This window comes from Rissa tridactyla, chromosome 3, assembly GCF_028500815.1.
Source record: "Rissa tridactyla isolate bRisTri1 chromosome 3, bRisTri1.patW.cur.20221130, whole genome shotgun sequence".
In the NCBI taxonomy this organism is placed as follows: Eukaryota; Metazoa; Chordata; class Aves; order Charadriiformes; family Laridae; genus Rissa; species Rissa tridactyla.
The window spans coordinates 29,559,639-29,578,092 of record NC_071468.1 but is presented as its reverse complement, the minus strand read 5'-3'; the positions used below and the strand labels follow the sequence as shown (position 1 = coordinate 29,578,092).

The following is an 18,454-nucleotide window of genomic DNA, read 5'->3' as shown; positions in this document are numbered from 1 at the left end:
TGTCAATAACCAAATCTATTTGCAAAAATTATTAAACAATATACACATACCAACCTTTTCATAAATTAAGTGCTGTGCTCCCATTTTTTTTTTTTTTACTAAGAATTCTCTTACAATTAACATGTGCCTCTGTAAATAACATAAAGCCTATGTCTACAAATATTGCTGTCGAATTGATTTAAGAAACAGAATGTGAGGGGGGAAAAAAAGGTTTCGAAAATCTTTTTTCCTTGGAAAGATTTTCTGGGGAGCAAAAAATATATCCCTTTATATCAATAGTCAGATCTTTCCTAAGAAGTAAGCTAATTGAGCTGTTTGTGTTGATAAACTCCCTTTTCTCCAGACTGTTCCTCACTGAGCCATAATTATTTGCAATTTGCCTAAGTCGTCCATTTACTGATACGTCAAGCATGAAACAGAGGCAATTCCAGAAAATGGAAATGCTTCTCAAAATCAATCTTTGGGAAATAATGTGGTAGAAGTTACTGTGTGATAGAAGACTACCTTATAACTGTCACATGGAGATGAATATTAATTTGTTGAGGTTAAGGTGGCTTTGTGCTTCATTTGTTGACTTTGCTTAGCCATCAGCAAGCAGCACAGTACAATTACTCCAGCAAAGCTATTTTTCTAACATGAGTTTTATGATTTTTATGTACTTACCAGTCAGCACACATAACAATGTCAAAATGTCCTTCCAGTTGAGAGACATCTGTCTCATTATCCCATCGTAAAATGCTAGAGGAAAAAAAGATTTAAAAAAAAAAAGAAAAGAAAAAAGGACGTACATTTTTCATCTTGAGAATTTTAAAGTATTAATATTATTCTAATGTGACACAGAATATTTTAAAACCTGTACACTTGTTACTTTCAAAGATGAATGTAAAAATATTGTTCTGTACATTTGTAAGGTTTTAAATCTCAAAGCTAACGTGCTATTTTTTATTATAACAAAAAGGCAATCCACACAGGTTCTGATGAGTGGATCACCAGCAAATATGCATTTCTGAATTAGTGGCACACGTATGGCTTCAGATTTTTACCCCTTAACGTCACTGCATGAGGAAGTGAAGTCAGAGTACTGACAATCTGAATGAAAACCAAATTTGCAGAGTACATGTGAATTCATGGATCTCGGTTACATCTGGCAGGCAAGTCAGCTGTGTTTCTCATTGATGAAGTGAGCATTCACTTGGGCTGGAGGGAGGAGGGACAGGGTGAAAGAATGCCAAGCTTAACTTCAATGCCAGCTACGTTGCCTCAGGCAAGCTTAAAAAATACAGCAGTGCTGACTCTGTCAACACCTATTCTCTCATAGGTGATAAGTTATTTAATTCTAATGTACCCAATAGTAGGCAAAAAGGCACATATGTGCAAAGTTCTTCTTTGTTTATAAATGCTGCCGATTTATGTAGCTGCCACAAAGAATTTCAGTACTTTATTCCCATTTAAAAACAGCAAATAGTATTGGAATTTATTGCATACTTAAAAATATCATTACCCCGAAGACTGGAAGATGCATTTCTATTTCTAGTCTATTTTTTTAAAAAAGAATTTACCCTTCTTTTTCATTTCCTGGTTATTTATAATAGAAAGTAGATAAATATTTATGGGAAAAGCACTTGTGGGGGAAGGGTCTAATCTGATCTTGTCAGGTTGTGCATGCTTATCTCAGTTTTGTATGAGTCTTGACCAAATAGACCCTTTAGTCTTCCCGCAGCTATAATCTACTTCTGGTTAAAAGCCATCTCCATTCACATCCTACTTCTAATATTTAACTGAGGATCAGTTATAATGTGTTCATTCAGAAATGTTCCCTAAGTATACAGGAAAAAAGGAAATTTTATACATTGACTATACGATATGCAAAAAAGGCTCGTAAACAGAGACAGATAGATATAGAGCCACAAAGAATTAAGGTACCACTATATGCATGTACATGTGCACAGGCACAAAATTTAAGAGACAATCCTTTTAAAACATGGAAATTATGAAAGGAGAGGCCCAGTTGGTTGGGAAAGCTTTGATTATGTGGGGCTCAGTGTAACTGAACAGATCAGGACTCATTAGCCCATTTGCCCTCCTGGAATTTACTGTGACAATCCAGAGAGAGAAAAGAGTAGATTAATTTAATTTTTCCCCCTCAAATTGAAAGTATTCCAGATTTTAGAAGCCTAGGTAGCTTTGCACACTGGCACGCAGCAGGCATCCAGTAGTGGAAAGTGACAAAGGAGAGTTCTCACTCTCAGCTGCAGGCTGCCTGCTGGCTACCAGCGGCTTTTTCAACCCTGTTTCCGTGGAAACTTAGGTTAGAATGGTGAAAATTAGGTAAAGGTAAGTTTTGTGGGTTTAAAGCACGCACTCTAATACTTTAAGAATCCTGAAGCAGAACTGGAAATTGGTAGATGAACTGTGAGCCTTAAAAGGCCACCTTTGGTTCTCATTGCTACAGAAAGAGAGATCTGATCAGTACCACTATAGGGATTTGAATTATGATTTTTTTAACCCATATATTTACTATACTTCACACATGCAGTTCGGAAGGCAGCACAGGTGCCTCCTCCTGGAAAATAAAAAAAACCCTCTCTCATGTTACTGTCAGGTTCCTGCTGAGCAGCCAAAATACAGCATTTTCTGTGCACACCTACCGTAGGCACAAAGGAGTTTGTGCGGGTAGGTAAAAGCTCAGAAACCACAATGCTGAGCAAAATATGGCATCAACGAGTTGCCAGGAGCATGCGCAGTGGCGCCACGTGACTGGCATGTGTGCTGTTAGGAGGACACACGTGTGCTAAGGGCCCCACGTCCAGCCGTAAGCCTGTCTTCCTCCATTTTCCTCATCTGGCACCAGGGCTGTTCCTGGTCTCTAGGTCCAGCACAGTTGCGTTCCCAAAGACATGATAATTATGTAAAGGCCAATGATAAATTTACACACAAGATTTTCAAAATCAACTTTGCCATACATTTTCAGAAGGCACAGGAAAATCTTCATTCCTGTGGGGAAATAACCATGTAAACTAAAGATAATTTCTACAAAATAAATACCAACAGGACTCATTCTGATCTCACTCAGGATGTGTGCACATTGCGGGGAGAGATGCAACTACAAGCTGTGTATATTTATCCATGCTATCTTTAGACAAGTGCACGTTATGGCTAGTAAGCGAAGCGCGGGTAGGGTACATGAAGCTCAATACCGGCTGCAACCTCCAAAACTGTTTAGGTAGCCAACTAGCTACCGTATCTACACCGTTATCCATTTAATGCTGCCACGAATGTGCACGAGATGCAATCAAACATCTGCACCTGCACCTGTAAAGCAGACATGCCCCCACGTATCAGAAACAATTCTGCCCAGAGTCAGCATTATTACATCATTAACACGGATGTCAGAATCAGCTTGATTTTGAATCAGAATCAGCTCTTTTGGATTCTAGCGTTAATGAAAGTAGTGAATCAGAGTCAGGACGTATATGAATACCACCAACTAACCATACACGTTGTTGTAATCCGAACACAATCCCTGAGTGTGAAGCACTGAAAAACACACTGACGTTGCAAAATAATTCTGAGAAAGGTGAAGATGTGTGTATGTGTACCTAAATGCATGTATCTATACACAGTAAGGGGGTGAGGAACAGTAATTTTTCAGGAATTATTGAGGACATGACTCTTGGACATAGTGGTCAGACCTGAAAGAAATACCAAAGGCACCATGAAGTAAGGGCTGATTGCATTTCCATTTAAAGAAAAGCACTGCTAGGAAACCCAGAAAAGTGGTAGCAACAGAAATATGAAAATCTCAGTCTTTATGAAGCTTCCTTTAAAAAAAAACAGACATAAGTGTAAAAATACTATACCACAAAAAGTCTTTTAAATCGCCAGCATCATGTTGAGTGCCAACATGAAAAAAAATGCAAGCCTTATTAATACTTTCCTCTTGTTCCCTTTCCAGTGATGCTAAATCAGCGGACATAAACAACTTTTTTTCTAAAGATACTTTTCTTCCAGCAAATAAGAAGTTTCAAAGCTATAACACTGGTATGTCTTTCTTTTAAGGGAAGACGCTACAGTACTAACATCTAAAATAATTTTCTAAATTTGAAAAATGTGCTTTAATCTGTATTTCTGTCCAAGCCACACCTTCAATGGCTTCTTTGTTAAAAAAACCCCAAAAAACCAAAAACCCCAAACCAAACCAAACATGAACCACAAAAAAACCCTCAACATATTTAAGGCTATGTAAAGCCCACCCTTGACAATATTTTGTACTGGCTTATTTAACTCATGCAGGTTTAGTTTCTCATAATCAAAACCAGGTTTAAGCAGAAAAGGGTCTCAAACCCACTGGAAATAGAAATCAGTTTGGGAGATTTTTTTGGCTACAACAAGAACATTAAAAAATGAAATAGGATGCAAAGAAAAAACACTACTGCACTGTTCGGGTCAAACTGATGGTGGATGAAACTTGGTACCCGCTAATGGCTGCTTTATGGCCTGTATCAAATGAATTTGACCAGTTTTCAGAGGAAAAGTACCCACGTCACAAACCTATTACTATAATTAGCAATCTTGATGGCAGTCCTAGCAAAAAGGACAAGGACTGAATGAGCTATGGAGAATGAACTATCCTCTCACATGCAGAGGTGGCTCTTCCAGGTCAGGGATAAAGCACACTCGTGAAACAGTCTGAGAAAATATGTACTGATGCTTTAGTTTCCTAGGCTGTCAACCTTACACAACAAATTCAAAACAGCAAAAAATTCATTAAACAAAGCCCCAGAAAACACACAACGCAAACAATCAAAGCATTTTTTTCTTTTCTTCCCCCTTTAAAATTTTTTTAATAGGTAAGCAAGCCAGAAAATGTGATTAGATCAAGATAAAAAGAATTGTAATGATAATACAACAAAACGATCAAGTAAGAAAATAGAAATTAAGTACTTACTACCAACGTACCCTCAAATACCCCCTTATATTTCAAAGAAAAAAAAACAACAACAAAACAGCAAACGTTGCAAGGATAGTTATGGCAGCTAAAGCTGCACTTCCCCTGTACAGTAACTCTAATTTATGGAGGATAGTCTGACAAATGTCGACACTCTTTTTCTTACACTGGTAAAGTATCTCAGCAATCTACAACAAAAGACCTGATTTTACCAGGTTTTTATTTCTCATGCAAAATTCCTCATTACTATTATTATTCAACTTCTGTTATTCAATGTTTGTCTTCCTAGTGTGCCTAGGCAGGTAACTTACATGAGAAAAAACAGGTTAAGTCTCTGATTGTTAAAACTTGAAACATTTCCAAGTCCCTCTGAGATGTTCTTGTGATGAATGGCATAGGCTAGAGTAGCTCTCAAGTTAGCAGAAAAGTAGTTGTGCAGATAAAGACAAAAAAATCAAAATTAGAAGAAAGGACAAAAGACACAAAAGCCTTACACGCTTCAAAATGTATTAGTAGTTTAAAGATAAAAAAAATTGTCCCACTTAGCAGATGAACAGCTACCAAGAACCCCCACTACCCACCTCTTCTTTTCATATTTTAATTTAGGCTTCAGTCTTTGAAAAGCATTATCATTGGTAAGTATACAGGTTCAGGTAAAAGGTTTTGTCTGGCGGTTTATATGATTTTTCTATGACATTAACCAAGCAAGTTCATTAACACATTAACAAAAGGCATCATCTGGATGTTTCTCCACACCATGATCTTTATTTGAGATCCCTCAGTTTTGTATAAAGATCAAGAAGATGGATTTTAATTTAGCAACAGAGGCAACGTGTACACCTATCATTACAACTCCTCCGAGGAGTCTTGCAAATTTGCCTACTATCTTTTCCCCATCTTTCTCATTAGGTTGCTCTTACTTCTCCACCTTCTTTCACCTTCTGCCTTTCTTACCTTCACTGCTTCACTTTGCTTTATATTTTTATCCATTGTCTCATTCCCTGCAGTGCATACCTGGTTTGAAGGGGCCAAGGTCAGATTTTCAACCACAGGTACCCAACATCCATCAACCATTCTCCCTTTCCTCTCACATTTCTAAGCCATTTGAATGTGATATTTACAATTGCTGATGGACATTGCTGTTCAACAATCACCTTGCAGGTTTCAGCAACTTCCATGTCATTTACCTACTCTTGCCAAAGCATACCGATGATTTTTCTCAGCTAGGCTCTGAATCTACACTTTATCCCTATTCTCCTGGATGTTTCCTCTCTCTTCAGCGCAGTAAAATCTTGCTATTTCTTAGAATTTTTACTTCCACTATTTTCTATTTGGTGGTTGTTTTTTTTTTTTTTAATTAATTGTCTCTTACCGTTTTTTCAATGTGCTCTTCTAAAGATTATCTTCAAACCTTTCTGACATTTCTGATAATTTCACAAAGTTCCACCTCAATCTCTTCTTCCTCTGAATTATACTTCTGGGCTATCTCATCCATAAAAGATAAATCCAGCCACACACTGCTCTACTTCACACTGTGTATCCAGACTCACAACTCAGTATTTTTCACAGCCCCAGTGAGCGAGAAGCTCATCACCTCTAAATTACAACAAGGCATTGTTGTTACCACCTCTTCTCGATCCCTTTGGACATAACCATTAATTCCAGTCTGTAATCTAGACTTAGTTTAGACCTTCCTCTATAGTTGCATACCTCAGCTCTGTTCAGATTTTGCTTATTCTCTCTGCACAGCATCTCTAAGAAGTGTCTTATCTACTCCCTCAACTTGAACTCTTGACCATGTCATCATCACTTACATCTTAACATCACAACATCGTTCTCTCTGCTCTTGGAAAATGCAGTCTTGCCCTATTAATATTTATTCAGTAGGCTGCTGCAAAGATTCTTTTTCTTGCCTACAACCCTGATCTTGTCACCTCTCTTTTTGTACTCTTCCAGGTAAGTTGCAAGTCTTCTTTTCCAAATGCTTCACAGCAGTTCACTTCCCTATTTTCTCTCTCATTCAATATTGAAAGCACAAGTCCCTTCTTCAATCATCCCTAATGTCAGTCTACATCTCCCACTTAACATTTCAAGCAAGCACCTTTACAATTTTCTTCCACTATGTTGTCCATGAACATTCATAAACTTACTCAATTATCCTTGAAACTCTCCTTTAAAATAGAACCTACAAAAACTGAAAAGAGGCTAGGCTGCTCTTGTCCCTCCAACTCTGTGTATCATGCTGACTATAGTTATCCTTGTTATCCTTCCTCACCATATCTATCTCTGGTCTTAGAACACAGATTCTCTACCACAAACTGCCTTTTCGCTCTGTGTTTATACAATGCCTGGTACAACAATTCATGATGAAACCTCATCACATTAATGTGGTAATGCAAAAGAAGAAAAAACACCAAAACCAACTACGGTTCTCTTCTAACTTCAGATATTCTATGATTCTATCTAGGTTTTCCTGCCTAGAAGTTCCTTTTTAAAAGTGTATGATAAAGTTATGTGCTTCCCTTATTCCTTATTCTGAGAACATGTTTTCTCTCTCTTATTCTGTACAACATATTTTGCTAAAATTCAGATGGGAACATTACAGTTTTGTCTTCAAAAATAACAGTCCTAACACTTACACATTTGCTGCATATCAAAAGCTCCTAAATTTTTGGGACATAAAAATACACTGCATGTAAATACAACTGTTGCAGAATGAAGTTTTCAATTTTGTAGATACAACACAGCCCAAAATTCAGCACAAGTGTGACTATTTTTTTAAAAGAAGTGAGAATATCTTGTATAAAACTGTTATTAATAAAAAAATACCACTGGTGTTTGTGAATTTGCCTTTTTGCATCCCTCCTTACATCAATGTATTCTAAATCAGTCTTTACTTAGGAGATTGACTACTGTTTTTAGCAAGGTTCATGTAGCACATTATGCAAAAAATGGATGGTTCTCACATTCTAATTCAGACTGATGTGATACAAAAAAAAAAATACATCATTTCGAAATGCAAGACAGCACAAGCACGGGTGGCAGAACTGTACTGGTAGGATCAGTGAATGAAAGCTTTGCAAAAGTTAATTTCCTGTAAAAACATGAAGGAAAGGAAGGCAGTTTCTTGCTCTATGGATAATAGTCTATCCATTAATACAGGGAGGATAATCTGGTGGACAGCCAGTTTAACATGAGCCAGCAGTGTGCCCAGGTGGCCAAGGCCAACAGCATTCTGGCTTGTATCAGGAATAGCGTGGCCAGCAGGAGCAGGGAAGTGATCGTGCCTCCGTACTCGGCACTGGCGAGGCCTCATCTCGAGTACTGTGTCCAGTTCTGGGCCCCTCTGTACAAGAGGGACATTGAAGTGCTGGAGCGTGTCCATAGGAGAGCTACCAGGCTGGTGAGGGGTCTGGAGACCAAGTCATATGAGGAGAGGCTGAGGGAACTGGGCATGTTTAGTTTGGAGAAGAGGAGGCTGAGGGGAGACCTCATTGCCCTCTACGACTACCTGAAAGGAGGTTGGAGAGAGGTGGGTGTTGGCCTCTTCTCCCAAATGAATAATGACAGGACCAGAGGAAATGGTCTGAAGTTGCAGCAGGGGAGGTTTAGATTAAATATTAGGAAGAATTACTTTAATGAAAGAGTGGTCAGGCACTGGAACAGCCTGCCCAGGGAGGTGGTTGAGTCACCATCCCTAGAGGTATTTAAGAAATGTGTAGATGTGGCACTTCAGGGCATGCTCGAGTGGCAGAGATTGTAGGGTTTTTTTTTTATGTGTACGGTTGGACTTGATGATCTCGAAGGTCCTTTCCAACCATGAAGATTCTATGATCAAGGGAACAAGAATAAAAACCAAAGAATGTGAAGTGAACCAGACAGGTCCAGAAGGGCTGAATGAGGGAAAAATAAAAAACAGCAGAGAAGATGATATTCACAGGTTCTTGAATTCTGAGGGCAGAAGGGACCATAATAAACATCCAAGACTTCAAATTTCTGTATCAAGCCCATATATCTCAGGAAATTAATACACGTTTCGGAAAGATATCCAACTTGATTTAAACACATTCACTGCTTAAGAAACTACCACTTCCCCTGTGGAAAGATGTTCTAATGTATTATCATTCTCTCTGTCAAATCTCATTTTTTTCTAGACTGAATTTGTCTAGCTTCAATTTCTACATTGTTAGGTACTTGTAAGCTAGATTAAAGAGTGATCTCCTATTAAAGATTTTTTTCCCCACATGAGACTTTCAGATCAAAATCAATTCATTTCTTAACAATCAAGTCATTCCTTTGACAAGTTAAGTAAAAAGAGCTCTTTAACTCTCTCATTTCCAGACGCTGATTCAATCTTCTGCCTCTTTCCTGAACCCCATTCATTTTCAGTATCCTTGGTTAATGTTTGAATAACTGAATATTAATTGAATATTGATGAAATAAACATAGATAACACTCTAAGCATCATTTTGAGAAAATTTCAAGTTTGTCCCAGCTTTCCTGTGTCCGTGGCTAACTGAGACGAGCCGAGAGCGCCTGTGAAGGAAAGAGCCTACTGAAAGTGTGTAAAATGTACTTGATGACTCCCTATCAAGGTAGAGCAAAGGCAGACAAGGAAGGGTAGACAAAGGAACAATGGTAACAACATGAACCAGGAAACAATGTAAAAGTTGGCTAAAAAGATGGATACACAAAAGAGCGTAGGAATAAAACAATTAATCTTCGATTCTAACCTCTCATGGACGCTTTCCTTTAAAGCTCTGGGAAGAAAGATGTAAGTTTGCTCATATCAGTGGTCTCCACCTAGTTTTTCTGTACAATCCAAGAGAGTACAAGAGGAATTCTTTTACCAAAAGCATGTTTTTTAAGCTGAGACCACTATAAAATAGCCAAGGATTTGAGCAAGAATTATTTAAAATAATGCAATGCTATACTTATAGCTAGCAGCTAGCTTTTCTCCTTCTTCTTCCAAACGCATTTCTCTACAAAGCTTTCTAACTTTTCAATTTTTTCTTTTTATATATTTTTATCTGGTCACATAAAGAAGACAGACAAAACTAAAATGCCATTTAAAATAATTGCAACTTTATCAAGTCAACACAACTGGGTGAAATACACAAGTAGGAGAGGCTTGGAAGTTGGTGAAAGTCAGCTGGTATGGCTAAATGGTAAAGAAGGTTACTAGAAATAAGACGTCATTCCTCCAAAAGTTGAAGTCACACCCAAATGAAGAAAGGATCATGAACTTGGAAAATTAATTATAATAACAAAATTAGGCAGGCCAACAAAGAGTGTACTCTTGTTCTAAATCTTCCTGCCAGCTGATAATCAGAATATAGAATGAGCGCTCACAGAGGACAACAACGTTTCGGAGAGGTGAAATTAATTCTTTGCATCAGTGCTCACTGTAGAAGAAACTGAAGACAATTTCACCACAGAAGCCTTTTTTGATATGTCTTTTGTAGTAGGAAGTCCTGCGTTGTAAACCTTGAGCTCTTCAAAGTATTTGGATAACGGTGATCTGGGAAACGCAGCCTGCTTCCGATTGCAAAAGGCTGTTGGCAAAGACCCTCATCAACAACATTGAAGGAAAGTAGACAGCCACTGGAGAAGAGTCCTGGCACGGCTAAATAATAGAAGAAAAGACAGGGAACAGGGTAGTAGTAAATGGTCAGTTCTCACAATGGAGGGAGATAATCAATGGAGTTCCCCTGGGACCTGTTCTATTCAACATGTTTACAAGAGATGAGCACTGAGGTGGCAAAGTTTGCTGATGTTAAGAAGTTACTCAAGATAGTGAGGAAAAGGGCAGACTGAAGAATTGCAGAAGGATGAAACAGTAACTGGACAATAAAATGACAGATGAAATTCAGTGTAGATAAATGCAAAGTGCGGAACAGGAAAAATAATTCTGGTTTCATAAAGAAAAGGAAGGTCTCTCAACTGACCATTAACTGAAAGCTCCTGATGTTGTGACAGGCAATGTCAATGAAAATATCAGCTCAGTGCTCAACTGCAGTCAAAAAAGCAAATCACTGTTAGGCATTTTTAGAAGAGGAACAGAAAGCATAATTATTCCCTTACATATATCTATCATTTACGCACACTTCGAACGCAGTACTGCTCGCCCTCATCTGAAAAGGAGTAGATTGAAACTGGAAAAGATACCGAGATATGTATGATCAGAGATATGGAACAGTTTCCACCTGAGTTGAGTTTTCTGTGATAGCTACAAATTCACAATCGACATGAACCGACAGACCATTCATTGTTTCTTCCCACACATACATAAAGTCATCAAATGAAGACAGCAGGAACCAGGAGCTTTTTCTTTCCAATCAAAGAGCAGGAAATGTTCCTTTTGGCAGCTTCCTCCTTGCCAACAGATGCTGTGCATGCAAGGGTGTTACGTGGGGAGATTGGAAAACTAGTTGGACGAAAGGGATTCCTTTAGCATTGCTAAACTGACAAACACAAGTTCAGTAAGTATTCTTTCAAAAAGTTTGTTTTTAGCAATGCTCAGGTCAATTTGATGAATGAAAACATAGTGGGAGTCTTTATTAAAGCTGTCCTACATTGATGGAACCTGTTACATGACTAGCTGAAATCAGGAAGGTTAGAAAGCCAGCTTATTTAAAGAACATTGCAGTAAAGTAGAATATTCTCATGTTGGCAGTTACAGAGAAAGAGGTAATTAATATAAGAATGGAATCAGGACTATATAATTCAGTCCTCTGTCATTGAGACCTCATCCTACTATTATACTGAACACCATTTAGTCTTTAGAAAGTCCTTTTTTCTTTTTAGGTTTAGTTCCAGAAGCTTGTGAATTCATTGCATTTGTAAGGAACACTAAAATCTCAGATAACAGATTATATCTTATCTCTTAACTTTTTAGGAGAATTGTCTCTTTTGGTCATCTGGCCATGTATGTCGACTATAGAATGAACAAAAGTACATGATACATTATTACTAATCAAATCAAAGGGTGCATCACACCATAAGCATTTCTCTCACTGACTTGATGTCGTATGCGCTTGTTTGCACTCTTATGTGGAACGTAATCTCTCTGAGGCAACTCTTAGCAAAGCAATAGACTTGTCCACACCTAAAACTGCCAGGTCCCATATCAGCAATAAGTATACAAATTTTGCTCTTAACAGATTTGGTCTTCTCAGACAAGAGAACCTGACGGAAGAAGAAATTCACTGGTAGATAAGACAAACAAAATCTGTTAACCTTTAGAATATACCGCAAGCCTTCGTCTTTGATAAAGCTTTTCCACCATGACATTTGTAATAACAATTTTTCAAAAGTCTACAAACCAAACTCCTGCTTCAGGAAGATTTCCACATTAAAATAAAGAGTAGAAAAAGACCTGAGATTCCGTGAGTGCTATTGCACATTTAATCATTGGACATATTCAAAACAACGATATGATGCATGTCAAACTGGTAACAGTTGATGGTACAGTTACCAGGAAAACTTTCATGCTAAGTTATGGGGTAAATTTAGAAGTGATTCATGGACAGTTTTAGAACTGTGAAAAAAATAAAATCATAAAAGTCATACACGGTATTAATAATTCACCTTAGTACGGCATGTCGTTATTAGTAAGTTCGTGGCATTACTGTACCTATTTCCAGTAAGCATAAGCAAAAAATTCTGGACAGACTCGTGGAAGCTAAAAATAAACATAGAATTGTATATCCACTGCTGAAGTAAACTGTTTACTAAATATCTATTATTACATTATAACACATAATATGACAAACTGCCAGTTTGGCTTACATTACCGTACTTTTAAACAATAATCAAGAGTTGGCAGAGAGATAAGTGCTCATTTACTGCATTTTGTACAAATCTAAATATACAAATGTATGGCAGGCTGTCCTAATCTAACTTCTCTTGGCTGATAAGGGATTGCTCCTTTTTGTGCCATACGTTTTTTGGCATATTTTCCAAGTCTAGATTTAAATGTCTGGAACAATCAGAAACCGACTCTCATGCTGATAATTTCTACTCCATGTGCAAGGAAAAGAGTATAAGATCCCGAAGTGAGATGAAAGTGCAGTGAGAAGGGTCTATTCGGAGTTATCCTTTGTGTGGAAAAAATCTTGTAACTTTGCACTGGACACTGTGCAAAGTTACAAGACTGGACACTGTTTAAATGATACGTTTGAGTGACAACATGCCTTCTCCAAATTAAATTAATATTGCAGTAAGTCACTTCAATACATCACTATATTAATTTGCCTACAAGCTCTGATCAATATAAAAGAAGGCATCAAATTTCACTTTGCACGCCAGTGTTGCATTCTTCCTTACAAAACTCTACATTTTCTTGTGTTTTTTTTTCCCTTCCATTGTCATTATAAAACTAAGGTTTTCAGTTGCAGGAAAAGTGAATCAGGATTACGGTAATATTTCAGATTTTACACCAGCCTTTTAGTTTCTACAAGGCCTTGAAAAGTGATCAAATAACTTTGTTACTGCCCTCATCACATGCCATTACTGAATCTGAAGGACTGATCCATCAATTAACACTTCTCAAGTAACTCAAATAACTAACAAAGCATTACCTTCATTTTGACAGGAGAAATCAATTATTTATGTACACAATATAGAGAAATGCAAGATGATAATTATTTTTGGAATTAGAGAATACTTAGTTCATAGAACTTTACGCTGTTACAACAAATCTGCAAAAGCCTTAAGAATGTAGAACTAAAGCATGTGTTTATTATAATGAGCCTTATGTTTTGATACAGTACTTCACTTTTTGTAATTTAATTATTTTATTTATGCAAATAAGGCCCCAAATGCTATTGCACTCAAGAAGTTAAACACTTGACATTTTTACTCCTTAAAAAGCAACATTTTATGACGTCTAGATATGTTTATTAATTAGTGATTATTAACACCCAGTAAACAACATCATGTCTTGTAAAAACACAATCTTTCTTCACAGCGTGAGGCTGAAATCTATTATTCACTGATTCCATATGCTGAAATACACTCAAATGATCACAAATGACCTTAAGCATTAGATAAATGTAAATGAGGACAGGGTAGAAAATGTGCTTTTGATTGATATCTAAAAGACCAGGTTTGAAGTCCTGACAAGGGATGAAATCTGAAATCTCGCACAAAGTAGATGGCAGTTGGAAATCTACAAAGTCTAAGCTCCTGGATGGACGTACCACACAGCCTCTCCTCAGCAGGGATGAGTGTCTGAGGCTGCTCACAAGAAGCGTTCAGCACAGGGAACCTGAAAGACCATTCCTGGGGCCCACATGGCCTTTGTCTACTTGGCAGGCACTTATTAGGATGCAGAGATATATCTCTAAGTTATACGCACGTACACCCTAATGAAGGCAGAATTTTTCTAACCCTAAGTGCTCACTTAAAAGAACTTCTCTTCACAGAATGGCTACATAAGCATAGGGATAAATGACGTGAATGATAGCCATTAAAATTGTATGGGTTTAACCCTCTATGTTAATAAGCTTATTCTGCTGTAACAGCTTGCCTTTCTCAGCCCTTTTTCAGCTTTACTTTTTTCCCTTTGAGAATGACTGAGAGCCCTTCTGGAATGAGAATCATCATCATCAAAAAAGAAGATGCAGACCCACAAATAAGTGTACTATCTGCTCCTAGGCAGCCATCTCTAAGCACCTTCTAATTCTCAACCCTATACCACGAATATGAAGTACTTCACAATTTACTTTTAAAATACTACAGGAGATGGACACACTTCAAATTTTCAGCTGCTTCCAGTCCCTGCTGCACCTGGAGATGCCTCAATGAAATAGATAGTTAAACAGCTAACCTCAGTGGCACCACCGATTACACGGTGGGTCAGCAAGGGCTCTGAAGACGATCTGAAACCAAATTCTCTGAACAATGCTACAATGCTCACCCTCCAGAGCATGCCTTTGGGGCTAACTCGGAGACAACAATGCTGATGCACTATGAGAAAAATGCTGGGGTTGCCCTGCACCTTAGGACATAGTCAATGAGAGAAGGGCCCCAGCCTGGCTCCCGTGCTCCCCATCTGTCCTTGCAGTGACAACACAATACTGATTGCACAGACAGGACGACCAAAAAACCTCCCACGGATGCTCCGACAACATCTACCTCAGGCAAATGGGATTTGTTGCCACCCTGAATTCTCAGAGCTATTCAAAATTAAACCTGCCAGTGATTTAGGTACATTCATTCCAAGCCTCATATTCAGTACAATGGGTAACGTTGACTCTGAAGCAGCCAAATTTCAACCATGCAATAAACCACAGCTAGAAGAGACAGTGTATGTTAAAAAAAAAATAAAAAGGAAGGAAAGAGACGTTCTATCACCAAGATTAATCATATGGTATTTGCTATGTTAAAAAGCAAGTAAATTTTTTTTTAATACTTCCAAATTTCTGTCTTGCATTACTTAAATACTTATATTGTATATACATCTGTGTCAGCATCAGTAATATAGGTCACACTTTCATACTTTTGCAGACATTTCACATTTACATTCATACAAAATTACATGTAAGAACCAGTAAAACAGTTTAGTAGAATCTTACCAGCTGGACACTTTCTGAGCCTTAAATACTCCTGCGTCTTGGTTTCTTCTGATGATCTCACTTACATCTGTAGTATATTTGTTAAGGATTATCCACAAAACTAGTGCGGTAACAAAAATAATAAAAAATATTTTCCCATTGTTAATACCGTCATAATATCTTTTATCTGTTTGGTCTTCTTTAATCTGTGCTCAGTCAGTCTTTTTTCAGAAGCCTGAATTTTACGTTGCTACTCCAGCCCATCATCCGTATATCTATGCAGCAACTTGCTCTTGTTGCCTACCTCTTTTTAACGTTTCATTAAGGAATTGCTAGCCCTGTAGCTACAGAGGGCTAGAGAAAAAGACTTCCCATAACTTATATACTTTTAAAGGCAACTACTGTTTACAAATACAAGGATTACAACCATGGTGAACGGAAAATTTTTATCACTGTCACTTAATGTTCAGTTTAGTTTGTGCTGTTTCTGACTGTGTTACTAGATCACAGTGCTGAGATTTTGGAGGCTTATGGGTTTTGAGTACCTGCCCTGACACAAGACACACACCTTTGTTGCTGTCTCTGTCTGGGTAAAATCCAACACGCAACTGGAGCACCTTAACCTACAGGCAAGGGAGTTTCTAGTCCCTTTACTTTCTTGAGAATGGTTTGGAACCACCGTAAAAAATTGTACAAAGCAATAAATGCCTTTTCTTCCCCAGAAGCACCGCAACAGTGCCTCAAGCTTTGTGTCTCAATGCCTTTGCCTCATGCCTCAGCTTCTTTCAGTTTGGAAGATCAGGACACAAACTCGGGCAGCCATTCAGGCAGGCCACAGCAACGGCTGTCAATGAAAAGTTTCAAGGGAAGCTGTGCCCAGTCACCTATGCCTAGAAAGATGACCTTCATAAATCAATTATTTGTGGTTAGTGAGAAGCCGTTGGAAGGAAAAGGTGCAGCAAGTAACCAAAAACCATGGGAATACTAAATGCCACCCAGTGTGAATCCATACATATTTGAACGATTCACTCTCAAATATAAAAATGTTATTTCAAATGGACATTTTTGGTAAAGATGTCAATGATCGCTCTTTCTTACTTAAGGCACAGGAAATCTGATGCTAGTTAGAAGGATGTTTCTAGGTGCACAAAATATGTCGAATTCTTTGCAAGTGCTCTTACAGAAAAATTGAATACTAGTGTCAGTCTAATTTAAAATATCACTGATGTATCTTTTTATTTGCTTTGCTGTAATCACATAAATGGCCTTCCTAACACAGTTGGCTATTTAAGAAAAGTTATTTTAAGAAAGCCTCCATCCAGACAATGTAGAAGACAACTGATATTTCGTGAAGCCAAAAGCTAGAAATGGAATGACAGAAAACTGGTTTAAACAAATCTCTGTACTTTGGACATGCTTTTAAATCTTTTCCACAATATGCAATAAGAAGTAGTAATGAACAGTCTATACCTGTGAAGCAAAAGGAAGGCATAAATATTTCCATGAGCAAAGCATGCCATTTTTCAGTAGAGGCAGAAGTAACATTGTCGATAAATTAGCTACACCGCGCTTAAATTTTATAACTGAGCAAAACTATTAATAATTGTTGTGAACATGTTAACAGTAGCTTTTTTAAATAATTTATGAGCCCATGTCTTCAGGCATTCAGGCTGAACATGACCTTTCTAACCTAAATTTCCCAGGACTGTTGAAAGATCCATACACTATATTTTAACGGCCATTATAGCACACTACAACAATGTTTTGTATTATTGATGCTTTCAGACAGTAGTTCAAGTCACCAGTGCATGGTGTGAAACAGAGCTAAGGCAGAAGGTACACAGTCTCTCTGAAACAGGAGACAATTTTTACTAAAAATGAACCTTATCCTTGGATTTGGGCATGTCAAACTGAGTATAGATGCTTCCAGTGTTCTGAGGAAACAGAATTTGATGTTCATGACTATGTCATAGGTATTATCTAAGTTGTAAAATTTGTAACTGAATGCATATCACCCCAAATTACAAAGGGGGATGAATCTGATAACTTTGTGTATGTAGATTTTTATTATTCACTGGAAATATCTATATTTTTCTTTTTAATAGTTTATTTAAATGATCCTAAAAGAACTTTGCTAAAACACACTAAACCAACAATAAAGTTTTGAACAAAGCTGCAAAAGCAATAACATCTGTCTTCATTTTATTGATTTTGCAATATAAATGATCTGTTAATAAATTAAAATCTGCCCTTGGTAAGCAAACGGAGTGAGATAGAGTGAAGTCTTTTAAATGTACTTGTAACTCAAATCGTAATATCGTTTTAAAAACCTCCATAAACCTCATGCATAAGACCATCGATTAATATGAAATATAGCTATATATTTCACAGTTAAACGGTTAAAATGACAACAATAATTTGAAATTAACGTATTTGTAAATTAACTTGTTACATTTCAATAACATACCTTAATATAGATATTGAAAACATACATAGTGAATACTTCACGTGGCAGCATGAAACGGAGAATAATATGAAGAATGTCAAAAATTAAAAGAAAAATCAAATCCTCAAAAGCTTGAGATTTCACAAAGCAAAGCTGTTACTTACGCTCACTGAATAGCAATAACAACAACAAAAACAACAATAATTATGATGATGATGATAATACAAAGGCAGATTCTCAGATGCAATGCACTATTGCCAGGTCGATTTTCAATTACATTTCACTGATGTATTCATTTGTTTCTTAATGTGCTCATCTTGCCCATTAAGAATAATTAGCAGGCTTGCTTGGTGATTTCCTGGCTTGTGACAGTGATTTTTTTTCTTTTTTGTTGACAACCACTTTTACTTTTCGGAAAGTAATTTTTGGATATTATAGTATGACTGGCATGTAATTTAAGCTTCCTAAGAATTTTAAAGGGAAGATGTAAACAGTAATTTT

At 37.3% G+C, this 18,454-nt stretch overlaps 1 protein-coding gene across 1 annotated transcript in view; it reads right to left on the bottom strand.

Annotated features, from left to right (window-relative positions):
• CAMKMT (calmodulin-lysine N-methyltransferase) overlaps window positions 1-18,454 on the bottom strand; it is a 225,941-nt gene that overhangs the window by 20,907 nt on the left and 186,580 nt on the right. Inside the window, exons 7-8 of the mRNA XM_054194030.1 lie at window positions 15,529-15,595; window positions 664-738 (exon numbers count right to left, since the gene is read on the bottom strand). Coding sequence (XP_054050005.1) covers window positions 664-738; window positions 15,529-15,595 — 142 coding nt within the window. The remainder of the gene's footprint in view (window positions 1-663; window positions 739-15,528; window positions 15,596-18,454) is intronic.